Source organism: Microcaecilia unicolor, chromosome 13 (assembly GCF_901765095.1).
Source record: "Microcaecilia unicolor chromosome 13, aMicUni1.1, whole genome shotgun sequence".
In the NCBI taxonomy this organism is placed as follows: Eukaryota; Metazoa; Chordata; class Amphibia; order Gymnophiona; family Siphonopidae; genus Microcaecilia; species Microcaecilia unicolor.
In genome coordinates this window covers 38,383,354-38,397,091 of record NC_044043.1, presented here as the reverse complement: position 1 = coordinate 38,397,091, position 13,738 = coordinate 38,383,354, and the positions used below count along the sequence as shown (strand labels likewise).

General features: G+C 47.2%; 1 protein-coding gene across 4 annotated transcripts in view; it reads left to right on the top strand.

The window, feature by feature from the left end:
* Window positions 1-183: 183 nt before the first annotated feature.
* The window catches only part of THYN1 (thymocyte nuclear protein 1), a 38,692-nt gene continuing 25,137 nt past the window's right edge, over window positions 184-13,738 (top strand). For 3 of the 4 annotated variants that reach the window (XM_030222415.1, XM_030222416.1, XM_030222413.1), the window contains exons 1-2: window positions 184-277; window positions 916-981. In XM_030222415.1, the coding sequence (XP_030078275.1) occupies window positions 939-981 (43 nt within the window). In that variant the 5' untranslated portion in view covers window positions 184-277; window positions 916-938. Of the gene's footprint in view, window positions 278-333; window positions 488-915; window positions 982-13,738 lie in introns of those variants that run through there. The other variant, XM_030222414.1, reaches the window with a different exon arrangement.

Here is a 13,738-nt window from a genome sequence, read left to right as displayed (position 1 = left end):
TAGACTACAATTCCCACGAAGGAGACTAGGAGAGCCGACAGCCATTGGCTACAAGTTAGAGGCGGGGTTTCAATGTCTCCTCCGATCATTGACTGTCAAGGAAGAAAGGCGGGGCTCCTTTGTCATTGGTTAGAAGGTGGAGGAGGCGGACTCCACGGTTATTCGCCACAAGGGAGGCGAGTCCTCAACCTTGTCTAGTCATTGGTTACCATATAGAGGGATCGGAAGAATAGCCAGCCTCTGCTGCTTTGTCCATTGGCTGCTGCTGGGAATGTGGGTGAGTTCTCTAGTCTGGAGCGAGATAATAATAAGTAAAAAAAAAAAAAGTCTAGGGCCTGAGAGGAAGATGCACTAAAAAATCGTTAGAGGGAAGGGCAGTTTCGCCTTTTGTTTTGCTGTGGACGTTTTGACGTTAGCCTCCTGTTTCTCAATTTTCGCACCATCGGTTCCTCTACAGTGTAAAGTGATACATCCGGAGTTATTTTTGGTACAGTACATACGTCTTGAGTACTTCTTATTAGGACCCCCGAAGAAGGCAATTTCTTTGCCGAAATACTGGAGTGTTGGGTTATCTATATCGAGAAGTACCTAATATACACTACTTCCTGTGCATTTTTAAAATACTGTTTATGCAAATTGGAAATTGAAGACTGGATTATCTATATTGAGAAGAATCTAATGTATACAACTTGTGCATTTTTTTGGAATACTATATATGCAAAATTAGATATTGAAGATTCTTTGTTAATAAATTGAGCCACTTTGTGACATCCTAACTTGTGTTGTTTGGTAGGCGGCCCCTTTCATTCTTTTTCTTTGCCTAATAGATTTGATATACCACCATTCTGTGGTACAACCAAATTGAACTGAGGTACTGCTTTAAAGATGACCTTTATTTTTTTGCCTACTATACAGAGGTTAGTGTAAACAACCCAGAGATGCCCCAACTAAAGAAGAAATGGGAAAGATCAGCAAACTTAGGTAAGTGCAGAAAATGCTGCACGAGGGGTACAAGTTCTCAAGTTTGGACATGCTGAGACTCTGTAGTACTAATCAGAACCCCCTGTTCTGCAACACCCCATGTTTGTTTTAAAGCAATGAGACTCACACATTTCAGGCAGTGCACCCCAAATCTATCCAGCAACACGTCCTGCTTTTTCAGAACTGCATACTTGTGGAATTCTTGTTAAAGACTCATGTAATATACCATACTATTTTTTTACAGCATGTATAATCCTTGTAATTTGCATATTTACCTGGAGTGGGATTAACATTACCAGTTCATTTTTGCATATTCTAGGCTACACTTCACAGCAAAGAAAGTCTCTAATACTGTTGCCTAGTAGAAGGGAAACTACTCTTCTGCTGAACTGGCTGGTGGAGTAGCTTAGGGGCCCTTTTACTAAGTCGCGTAGGCACCTACATGCACCCAACACATATCAATTTGGACTTAGCGCCCGGCTATTGCGAGGCCTGGGCAGGTATTTTGTTTTTTTACGTGCGCCAGAAAATAATTTTTATTTTCCTGCGAGTGGCAGAATCCGGGTGGTAATTGTTATTCTACGCACGTAGATGATTACCACATGATTACCGTGTGAGACCTGTAAAGCCCCCAGCTCTTGCCTCTAAAAGGGAGCTAAACACTTCAGAAGAGACTAAAAGCCCTTTTGGCAAAGGGAAGACACTCCAGAGTTTAGTTTTTTTCTTTTATAATAATGCTTAAATTTATTAGAGTAAATAAATGATTACAATAAAAATTATTTTATCCCAGTATTACAGAAAATTGAATTCTTATTGATATCAGTCTAAATTTCAGTATAAGGAAAATAAAATCTCTGTCTGGGCTTTCTGTGTGTTTCCCTGGAATCTTAACAAATCTGACTGCCACAAGATGTGCTTGTCAGATTACTGAAGCTTAATTTTGTCCAATCACTTAATGCCTTATATTTTCTCTTTACTATCTGGTTTTCTTCAATTCTGACCTCTGAGGTCACCTTCACATAATTCTGCTTCTTTGGTATTTTTCACAATTATCCATCATTTGCCCTTTGTAACCTCAAATCTCCCTGAATATCACTCGTATTTGTCCTTCACTGAAAGAGTGTCTCTGCATTATGTTTAGAGCCTGTTTGAAACAAACAGAGGCTTGTTAAAGTTTATGGCCCATTATTTTAGGCCAAGCAAGCCTGTCTGTTAACTTATCCCTGAAAAAGCCAAGACGACACAGGCTAGCTGTAGATCATAGATAAGGGAATAAGTTATTTATACCAAGCTGGCTGATCTCTGCAAAACCAGACAGCTCTATACTAAACAGACCTTACTGCTAAGTCAATGGCTGGCGGTAAGGTCTCAGACCCAAAATGAACGTGCACTAATTTTCATTTTGCCGCACTTCCATTTTTGGCAAAAATAAAAAAAGGGCCTTTTTTACAGACACGCTGAAAAATGGATCTGCGCGCACCCAAAACACGCACCTACACTAACATCCCATTTTTGGCACACCTTAGTAAAAGGACCCCTCTGTATTTAGGTCAATGGGTTGAGAATCTAGGAAACCAGCATTCAAAATCTTGCTTCTCTCCCTGGCATTCCTTCTGACTTTGAGTATCACTCGTTGCCTCAGTTATTTGCTTAGACTCTTTGTGGTAGGCACTTAATCTACTGAACTCTAAAAATGCCCTAAGCTGTCTTAATCATTATTTAGAAAGGCAAGCAAAAGAAAAAAGGTGGTCAGTACTGGGGTTCAATCAGTGGTTGGCTTTCATGATCCTCACAGTACAGATGTTTCTCCTCTGGTATAGAGTCTGTGGCTTTGCAGCTGGAGACAGAGGTCATGCAACCAAGACATATGAGAGAGAAACCTGAAGGGACTGAAATGGAGTAGAGTGAAAGCCTGAAGCAGGTCTTGTGTAAAAAGGTGAATATTTGCACGAAGAGATGGGAGTCTAGGACTGAGGGGAAATGGGTAACAGTAATGAGGAGAAACTGGCGGGGGGCAATGGAGAATGGGGGTGAGTGAGAAAGGTGAGAGATGTGTTGAATAAAGGGTGAGAGAGGCAGCTGTGGGGAGAAACAGGAATTTCTTCTTTCACACAGGTTAGATTTAAAAAAAACACTTTTACAATGTGTAAAAGACATAATTAATTTTGCATAATTTATTTTTTCTGTGCATAATTTCCTAGGATGTAACTGTCAGTGATAACCTGGATCTAGCTGGTAACCCTTTAGGTGTCTTAATGTGCTGCTGTAAATATACCTGTGTCCTGTAAGCCAGGCTTGTCCAGCCCCGGGTTTACCATTGTGCATACACCTCTTCTACCCTGCAACTAGTTTTGCATGCGAGTATTCAGACCTCCATGCACAGTCCTCGCAATACATGTTTAATCCTGTCTTGGTGTATTTTCCTGCTTTAGTTTTGAGACCCTATAAAATGTCATTAGCATATTCAGGCCTGGCTTGGATCATTCTATGGAATTGTTAAATCTACCATTAAACCTTACAACAGGCTTGTACAATCTGGCCCCTCAAGTGCCTTTACCTGGCCCACAGAACTTCGGCAATTCTTGTGGTGAAACACAGATGCTTACAGTGGGATTTTTGCTTCCCCGCCGCAACTCAGCTATCTGCAAACTTGAGCCGCACATTCTTGAAACTGCGAGACCAACCTGAACTTCCAGCACTGTGCGGCTCAAGCTTGCAGATAGCTGGATTGCGGTAGGGAAGCAAGAATCATGCTTATTCTTTTGCAGCTGAAGCTGGTGAGAGAAAGAGACGGGATGAAGGCTGGGAGGGGGGACTACTTAAGAGAGAGAGAGAGACGGTGAAGGCTGGGGTATATATAAGAGAGAAAGAGACTTGGTGAAAGCTGGCGGAGGTAGACGCGATAAAGACTGGGTGAAAACTTTGGGAGGAGGGATATATGAGAGAGAGACTGGGAGTTCTTAGAGTGTGTAAGTGTATGATTTACAGAGAGAGAGTATGAGTGTGTGTGTGTATGTTTTGGCCCTCCACATGCTACAAATATTATATTTAAATTATTTATTGAATTTTTATAACAAGCAAAAACAAAAAAAATTTTCTTGTACAGAAACACAGAGCCACATTATTACAAGAATTAATATAGCAATTAAATATTCTCTCTTCCTTAGACCACAATATTGGTTGGTTGGGGGGGCGATAGGTAACAAAGGAGATTTTATAAGCATCTATTAAAACAAAACTCGGCTTAACCTGATAACCATATATTATTTATAACTGAAAGTTATTATTTCTCTAACGGACTGCTTAGTTTTTTCTGGTCCAAGAACAGCTGTAGCTGCGATGGTTCTAGGAAAATATACTTATTCCCCAATTCCATATCATCAAGCTGATCAATCCATAGACTGGTGGGTTGTGTCCATCTACCAGCAGGTGGAGATAGAGAGCAAACTTTTGCCTCCCTATATGTGGTCATGTGCTGCCGGAAACTCCTCAGTATGTTCTCTATCTCAGCAGGTGGTGGTCACACACAGCAGCAGCTCTGGCTAGGCCTCCAAGCCTAATTTTTAGGTTTTGTTGAGTGCCTGGGGTTGAGGGCTCTTTTTGAGCAAGTGCAAACCTGGTGGCGCCAGGTCCCTCCTTTTCTCCCCCCTCCCGCTGGCTCCGTTTAAAAAAAAAAAAAAAAAAATTTTGAACGTCCTTAAAGGCGTTTATTTCGACGTTTATTTAAACGTTTATTGCAGCTACTCACTGGGACACCAGGTCGTTACAGCTCGGAGCGGACAGCAGGTAATTTTTACCTTTTATAGCGGGCAGGGGGTTCCCCGATTGGTCTCCACGTAGCCCATGACGTTGGAGGGCGAGGGCGCAAAGAGTCGCTCCCCGGATCGCGTGTGCGCTTCCAGAGGGGATGCGGGGGTCTTAAAGTCTGATTCACCCTTGTTGGGTGACAGTTTCGTGACCGATGAGTGTCCCGATCCTTCCTCCGGCGTGGCGGTTTTTCCCGCCATAAATGCCCATCCCCCGCGGCTCGCCTCCGCCATATTGGTCGGCCACGCGGCTCGGACGGCTTCTTCTTGGGCCGCCCTTCAGGTGGGAGACTGATGCCATGAACGCCCTTAATTTGGGCGACGGCACAGAAGCGGCTAAAGTTAAGCGCCGTTCTTCCCGCGCGGCTCCTTCGCGGAGTGTCGCGCCGGACGCCATCTTGGATGCGCAGCATGTCTCTCCCCCGCTCTTGCGAGCGCCGGTTGAGGGTGCGTCTAGGGCTGTAGCCCAGGCTGCGGAAGTGCACAGTCTGGGGGGTTTCTCCCCCGAGTTTGTTTTGCTGCTGCATCAGGCCTTCCTTATGCAAAACGCTGCCCCTGCTCCCTCGTCTGGTAAAGAGGTTGAGGCCCCCGGAGGTAAACGCCCTCGGGTTGATTCCCAGGCCTTGGAGGACTTTGTCTCCTCCGATGTAGATGAGGGCAGCGTATCTGAGTTCTCCCAACGGTCCTTTGCGGATTCCTTGGAGGAGACGGATCCCCGCTCGGATGGAGCGGATGACCCCTCTGCAGCGCGGCTCTTTAGCTCAGAGGATTTGCCCAACCTGTTAGTGCAGGCCATGGGCATTTTGAAGATTTCCTCTCCGGAGGATGTCTCTCCCTCAGCCCCTGTTGGCTCTGCCATTATGCTGGGGACGAAGCGCCCGCCTAGAACCTTCCACGTGCATGATGCCATGCACACCTTAATTTCGGCTCAATGGGATGTCCCGGAAGCGAGCCTTAAAGTGGCTAGGGCTATGTCCCGCCTCTATCCTTTGCCTGAAAGTGAACGTGAGGCCTATCTGTGGCCTACCGTGGATTCTTTAATCACTGCAGTGACTAAGAAAACGGCGTTGCCGGTGGAAGGTGGCACGGCCCTAAAGGACGCCCAAGACAGAAGATTGGAGGCAGCCTTAAGGTCGTCCTTTGAGGCGGCTGCTTTAAGTTTGCAGGCCTCAGTTTGCGGCTCCTATGTGGCCAGGGCGTGCCTGACTTTGGTGCAGCGGTCTTCCCCCTCGGATCATTCCTTGAGGGCTGATTGGCCGGCCCTGGAATCGGGCTTGGCCTATTTGGCAGACTTGCTGTATGATGTCTTGAGGGCCTCAGCTAAAGGCATGGCTCAGACAATCTCTGCGCGGCGGTGGCTTTGGCTGAAGCATTGGTCTGCTGACCACGCCTCTAAATCCCGCCTAGCGAAATTGCCTTTTAAAGGCAAGCTGCTCTTTGGGGTCGAGCTGGACAAAATCGTGACCGATCTCGGCACGTCTAAGGGCAAGAAGTTACCAGAGGTCATGGCTCGGGCTAGTACTCGTCCCGGTACCTCCAGAGGACGGTTTCAGGAAGCCCGTCGGTACTGCCCGGGCAGGTCGGGCTCTTCTGCCTCCTCTTCCTTCAAGAGGAACTTCTCCCCCAAGCAGCATTCCTTTCGCAGAAACCGCCGTCCCGGAGGTGCTCCCTCCGGTCCTCCCCCAGGGTCTCGTACCCAATGACGGGGCCTTGGTCCACACCCCAGTGCAGATTGGAGGACGGCTGTCCTCGTTTCTGGGCGAGTGGACCACAATAACTTCAGACGCTTGGGTGCTGGAAGTCATCAAAGACGGCTACAAGCTAGAGTTCTGCCGACCCTTAAGAGACGGGTTTGTACTCTCTCCCTGCAAGTCTCCGGTCAAAGCTGTGGCAGTGCAGCAGACCTTGGACAATCTAATCCGCCTGGGTGCGGTCGTTCCGGTGCCAGAAAATCAGCTTGGCAAGGGACGTTACTCCATTTACTTTGTGGTACCAAAGAAAGGAGGTTCTGTACGGCCTATCCTCGACCTCAAAGGGGTCAATCGGGCCTTGAAAGTTCGGCACTTTCGCATGGAGACTCTCCGCTCTGTTATAGCGGCAGTGAAGGCAGGGGAGTACCTGGCATCCTTGGACATCAAGGAAGCGTACTTGCATATTCCCATCTGGCCTCCCCATCAACGCTTTCTGCGTTTTGCAGTCCTGGGCCGACACTTCCAGTTCAGAGCCCTCCCGTTCGGGTTGGCTACTGCTCCGCGGACCTTCTCCAAAGTCATGGTGGTCATCGCGGCCTTCCTGAGGAAGGAAGGAGTACAAGTCCATCCTTATCTGGACGACTGGTTGATCCGAGCCCCCTCTTATGCAGAGTGCGGCAAAGCTGTGAACCGGGTGGTTGCTCTTTTGAGCTCCCTGGGGTGGATCATCAACTGGGAGAAAAGCCAGCTGCGCCCAACTCAGTCCCTGGAGTATCTGGGAGTTCGATTCGACACCCAAGTGGGCAGAGTGTTCCTGCCAGACAATCGGATTGTCAAACTTCAGGCTCAGGTGGACCAGTTCCTAGTAGCCTCTCCTCTTCGGGCTTGGGACTATGTGCAGCTGTTGGGCTCTATGACGGCCACGATGGAAGTAGTGCCCTGGGCCAGGGCTCATATGAGACCACTACAACCCTCTCTGCTGCAGCGCTGGACTCCGATGTCGGAGGATTATGCTGTGCGCCTTCCCTTGGACCCAGCAGTGCGCAAGGCGCTGAGCTGGTGGATGCAGACAGACAAGTTGTCCGCAGGAATGCCTCTGGTGACCCCGGAGTGGATTGTTGTCACGACGGACGCCTCTTTGTCGGGCTGGGGAGCCCACTGCTTGGGAAGGACAGCGCAGGGGCTCTGGTCTCCTGCAGAGGCAAAGTGGTCTATCAACCTCCTGGAACTCACAGCCATTCGGTTGGCGCTTTTGGAGTTCATCCCGGTACTGGCGTTGAAGCCAGTACGGGTCCTGTCAGACAATGCCACGGCTGTGGCTTATGTCAACCGCCAGGGAGGTACCAAGAGCGCCCCTCTAGCCAAGGAGGCTATGAGTCTATGCCAGTGGGCGGAAGCGAACCTGGAGCAGCTGTCAGCGGCCCACATTGCAGGAGTCATGAATGTCAAGGCGGACTTTCTCAGTCGCCATACCTTGGAGCCCGGAGAGTGGCAGCTATCTGCTCAGGCGTTCTTGGACATCACGAAGCGCTGGGGCCAGCCGAGCCTAGATCTGATGGCATCATCGGCCAATTGCCAAGTGCCGCGCTTTTTCAGCAGAGGACGGGACCCTCGATCCCTGGGAGTAGATGCTCTTCTCCAACAGTGGCCGACACAAGAGCTTCTCTATGTGTTCCCGCCCTGGCCCATGCTGGGCAGGGTGCTAGACCGGGTGGCAAAGCATCCAGGCCGGATAATCCTGGTGGGTCCGGATTGGCCCAGACGTCCCTGGTATGCGGACTTGATCAGGCTCTCAGTCGACGATCCTCTGCGGCTGCCAGTGGAGCAGGGCCTGTTGCATCAGGGTCCCGTGGTGATGGAGGATCCCTCCCCCTTTGGTCTTACGGCCTGGCTATTGAGCGGCAGCGTCTGAGGAAGAAGGGCTTCTCAGACAAGGTCATCGCCACTATGCTGAGAGCGAGGAAGCGCTCTACTTCTACTGCTTACGCCAGGGTTTGGCGAACCTTTGCAGCGTGGTGTGAAGCAGGCTCATTTTCTCCATTCACTGCTCCAATTTCTTCAGTGTTGGCATTCCTGCAAGAAGGTCTGGAGAAAGGCCTGTCGCTCAGTTCCCTTAAAGTCCAGGTAGCGGCCCTGGCTTGCTTCAGGGGCCGCCTGAAGGGTGCTTCCCTGGCTTCGCAGCCAGATGTGGTGCGTTTTCTCAAGGGAGTTAATCACCTGCGCCCTCCTCTGCACTCGGTGGTGCCTGCGTGGAATCTCAATCTGGTGCTAAGAGCATTACAGAAGCCGCCTTTTGAACCCTTGTCGAGGGCATCTCTGAAAGACCTGACGTTGAAAGCAGTCTTTTTGGTGGCTATCACTTCAGCCAGAAGAGTTTCCGAGCTCCAGGCGCTCTCATGTCGAGAGCCTTTTCTGCAGTTCACTGAGGCAGGAGTGACTATTCGCACAGTGCCTTCCTTCCTGCCCAAGATTGTCTCTCGCTTCCATGTGAATCAGCAGCTCTGTCTCCCTTCCTTTCGTAGGGAGGACTACCCAGAGGAATACTCTGCTCTTAAATATCTGGATGTGAGACGAGTCATCATCAGATACTTGGAAGTGACCAATGATTTCCGGAAATCGGATCATCTGTTTGTCCTGTTTGCAGGTCATCGTAGGGGTCTGCAGGCTGCTAAGCCTACAGTGGCAAGATGGGTCAAGGAAGCCATTGCAGCGGCTTATGTGGCCGCGGGGAAGGTGCCGCCTATCCAGCTGAAGGCTCACTCCACAAGAGCTCAGGCGGCCTCGATGGCAGAGGCCGGTTCCGTCTCCTTGGAAGAGATATGCAAGGCGGCAACTTGGGCTTCGGCCCATACATTCTCCAAGCATTACCGCTTGACTGTGGCTGCTCGGGCGGAGGCCCGGTTTGGAGCTTCAGTGTTGCGGTCAGGGATTTCTATGTCCCGCCCTGGGTGAGTACTGCTTCGGTACATCCCACCAGTCTATGGATTGATCAGCTTGATGATATGGAAGGTAAAATTATGTATCATACCTGATAATTTTCTTTCCATTAATCATAGCTGATCAATCCATAGTCCCTCCCATATATCTGTACTGTTTATATTCTGGTTGCATTTCAGATTCAAGTTTAGTCTTCAGTTCCTGTTCAGGAAGACTTCGTGTTCAAGTTATTTTTTCACTTGGATTCTTCAAGAGTTGAGACGAGTTTGTGTTACAGTGAGCTGCTGCATTCCTCTCCCCTCCGTTTTACGGGGCTGGATTGAGACTTAAATTCTGCCGGCACTCCCTCCCGCTTCGTGCGGCTGTAGGGCAGCTTTGTACCCCTCCCGCTTCGGCGGTGTTAGGGTCAGTCAGCTCCTCCCGCGGTTGCGGTTGCAGGATAAGCCAGATCCCCCCGCATCGGCGGGTGTGGTGTCCCTCCCCCGCTCCGCGGGGATGAGCTGGACGGATTCCCCTCACCCACTTGTGTGGGGATGAGCTGGGTTAATTCCCCTCCCCCGTTTCGGCGGTGGTGAACTGGGCAGAGTGTCCCTTTGTGGGTGTAATTCTCTAAGTGCTGAGTCCTGCGGATGGAGCTTTGATATCGACATACTGAGGAGTTTCCGGCAGCACATGACCACATATAGGGAGGCAAAAGTTTGCTCTCTATCTCCACCTGCTGGTAGATGGACACAACCCACCAGTCTATGGATTGATCAGCTATGATTAATGGAAAGAAAATTATCAGGTATGATACATAATTTTACCATATGTGATCTTACATTTACAGGGATATGCCAACATAAATGTAGCTCCCAAATTTTTTAACTCATTGCGCAAGCTCAAAAACATCTTTCTTCTATCTTGAGTAGACCTAGAAACATCCAGGTATACCCAAACTTTTTGTCCATGAAATAATTTGGAAGTATTTTTAAAGTATAAGTTCAGTACATGGTTCAAGTCTTGCTCAAAAATAAATTGAACTATCAGAGTTCCTCGATCTTTAATCTCACAGGTAGAATTTTCCAGAAAGTCAGTTATATTTTGTTCTGTTTCTTTTTGACCTTTAAAGTCTTGGTTCTTAACAGGTATATAAAAAACCTTATTGCACGGAGGAATACTAGTAGCAGGAATCTGTAATATTTCATGCAAGTAACTTTTAAATAGGTCAATTGGATTCAATAATGAAGAACGTGGAAAATTCAATAGTCTTAGATTCAGTCTTCTAGTATGATTTTCCATTTGCTCAATCTTTCGTTGTATCTTAACTTTTTCTTCAATCAAGGCTCCTACTGAAACCTTAATTTCTTTTATTTCTGTATTGAACTGATTCACTTGGCTTGCGCAATCCATTTTTACCTGCTCCAATGAGGCATCTACTTTCTCAATCTTACTCACTATTTGGTGAATTTCAATTGTAGAATTCTTTACAGCCACAGTCAAATCTTGAACTGCTCTCCAAACAGCCTTTAGGGTTGCCTCCTCCTGAGCTGTCTCGGGCCTCCCAGCCTCCCCAGCCTCCCCAGCAGACAATTCGCCGACTGGTAGCGCGGCTTCAGCGCCTGCCGGGCAAGGAGGAGGATTCAGCTCCGGTGGTGTGAGCGATATCTCTAGTCCAGAGGACCCGGGTGCTCCTTCTCCCAGGCTCTTCAACGGACTCACCAATTCGGTATCAAACGGTATTTGATGTAGAAAGTTATCCAGCGTTTGCTGCGAGGGGGAAGATGTTCTAGCCAGTGGCAATTGGCTTCTTATCACCCCTTTTCGTTTAGTGTGAGGCATTATTTCAGGAATCTAAGTAGCAGCGTTTCTGAACAAACTCTCCACACCGTCAGGCCGCCATCTTGACACGCCCCCACACATGCTACAAATTTTAAATTATGGCCTCCAATCTTGAACAGACTTGCCTTACAACAAACCTATTGTAGTCATGTCTATTTCAACACTGGAAACCAGATTTGTTATTTTACCTAAGCTATGGGCTGTCTCTTCTGCTTTATTCTACCCACTATAATCTGCCAGATAGAGGCTATTTAAAAAAAAAAAAAATATATATATATATATATATGTATATCCTGCATTATCTCAAGATTCTAAGTGGCTCACCACAAAACATACATAATTTTATCCACATAATAGAATGGGTCCTATCTGGTGATATGAACAGTCGCTTTCCAGAGAACTCTCCTAATTTCTGTCAGTTGTGTTTGATCTGGATCCCAAAATATGTTCATTACAGTACTACTGTCTAGTTATTCCCTGTGAAGAAACAGTGTATTTTATTCCTGACAAATGTATTGGATATTTTCCTGCCTTAATTATGTCCTGAAGTGTATTTCTCCTGTTTGGCCAGCAGGTGGTGTTTCTCTGTTGTAAAGCTGTTACAGGGAACTGAATGTTCTTTTTCTTTAACAAGGCAGGAAGCAAGCAGCAGTATACTTTTAAATATTGTTGACTGGGCTCTGATTGGCCCAGGAGCTCATTTCTTTAGAGTGTACTGATTTTGCCTCCAGTCTTAGCCAGGGAGAAAAGAGAGACAGATCTCTTTGCTGAGGCTCTGAACAGTTATATAGCCTGATCTACCCAGGTACTATTTAGACAGTATACAAATGTTTAGTTAGTGTTATAATTGATCCATATTTCAGTTACCTATTATTGTCTGCTGATTTCACATTTTTTGTTCATTGTTCAATTTTTAAGAAAATAAATAATTGTTCATTGCCTCTGCCTGTCTGGACTGATAAAGAATCGTGGTGGTTGGTGGTTTGTGTGTTGGGTCTGTGAGTGCTTTCTGGGAACTGAGGGGCCACTTGGAGTGTGGCCTCCAGTAACCTAGAAATCACGGGGGATAATTTGGGAGCAGGAGACAAGCCCAGAGGCAGTTGTGACCCAGTCGGTGGGAGGATGGTGCTAGTGTAGAGCACAAGTGGCAGGTGGAACTGAGCTGTGCTGGGGATAGACCCTCTAAGTGGCTGCAGGGCAACCCCAGGTGGGTGGATAGGCATTTCGTGACACTCCCCAACTCACCCCCCCCCAACACCAAATTGCCTACTACATCGCTAGGCTGTTCACTTTACTGCCTTTGTAAACTGAACCATTGCAAACCTATTCAGCACCCTAGCGAACCTCCAGACTTAAGCCCCTTCAATTTATATTTTTGGGATTGCAGGCTCCCTCCCCCTAAGGGGTTCTTTTACCAGGCTGTGAGAAGTACTAGCGCATTCTTACTGCAGCATGCGCTAAGGTGCCCCACAGTAAAATGCTGTTGTGCACGCATAAAACATGCTAAACAATTTTGGGGAATTTCTCGGGAGGAGGCATGTTTGGGTGCGGAGAGTGAATGTGACAGCGGAAATCAGCACAACCATGTTGCCACACACTAACTGATTAGCGCGTGAGCCCTTACGGCCTACACAATAGGTGGCAATAAGGGCCCAAGCGCATGGCCATTAATGCCAGAAATTGCAAATCGGCCATTTTCTGACTGCGAAAAACTTGTGTAAGGGCATACTAAGGTTACTTTTTCCCCAACACCTTTGTGAAAGGTACCCCTAAGATGTTTATAGTTAAACTGAACAATTATGATCACCTCAACACGTCACCTCCCTAAAAAAAAAATTAATCCTTTAAAAGTATGCACCAATAGGTCCTGACAGCCACAGAAACTCAAAGAACTATCATTTTGCTTTGACTACAGCTACTGTTTATGCCCCCCTTTCAAGAAGCTACCACCCTAGGCGACTGCCTGATGGTTACACCAACCATGTTTATAAAAATATCTTGCGCATGTAAGCGTAGTTTGCCAGCTTAGTTTGGGGAGACAATAAGTAAAAAGATGAGAATTGCAAGAAAGGAAACTCTCTCCACCCCTCTCAGATTGGCGATGCAAACTTTCTGTCCCTTCCCCTCTCTTTTCCCCCCCCGCCTCCCTCACCTCAGCCTTCTTACTTGTTCAATTTCAGCTGTAGCAGAGCAGTTCAATAAAATATTTACAAACTTTTATTTCTTGATTTTCTTTTAATTCTTTCATTTTTTCAATTTTATTTAGGTTTAATTTTTCTTTCCTTAATAATTTTTCCTCTCCCACTTTGATTTTTAAAGTTTCCTCTTTCTGTTAACTGTTCTGTTCTTGTTGCCTTTCCATTAGATTTTTTTTTTCATCCAGCTGCCATCTTTCGTTTATTTTAATTCTAATGTCCCATCTCTTCCATTATCTTCACTTTTCTCACACTCCTTCACTCATCACACACATCCCTTCTCGTTTAGCACTCTTCCTCCTTTCTG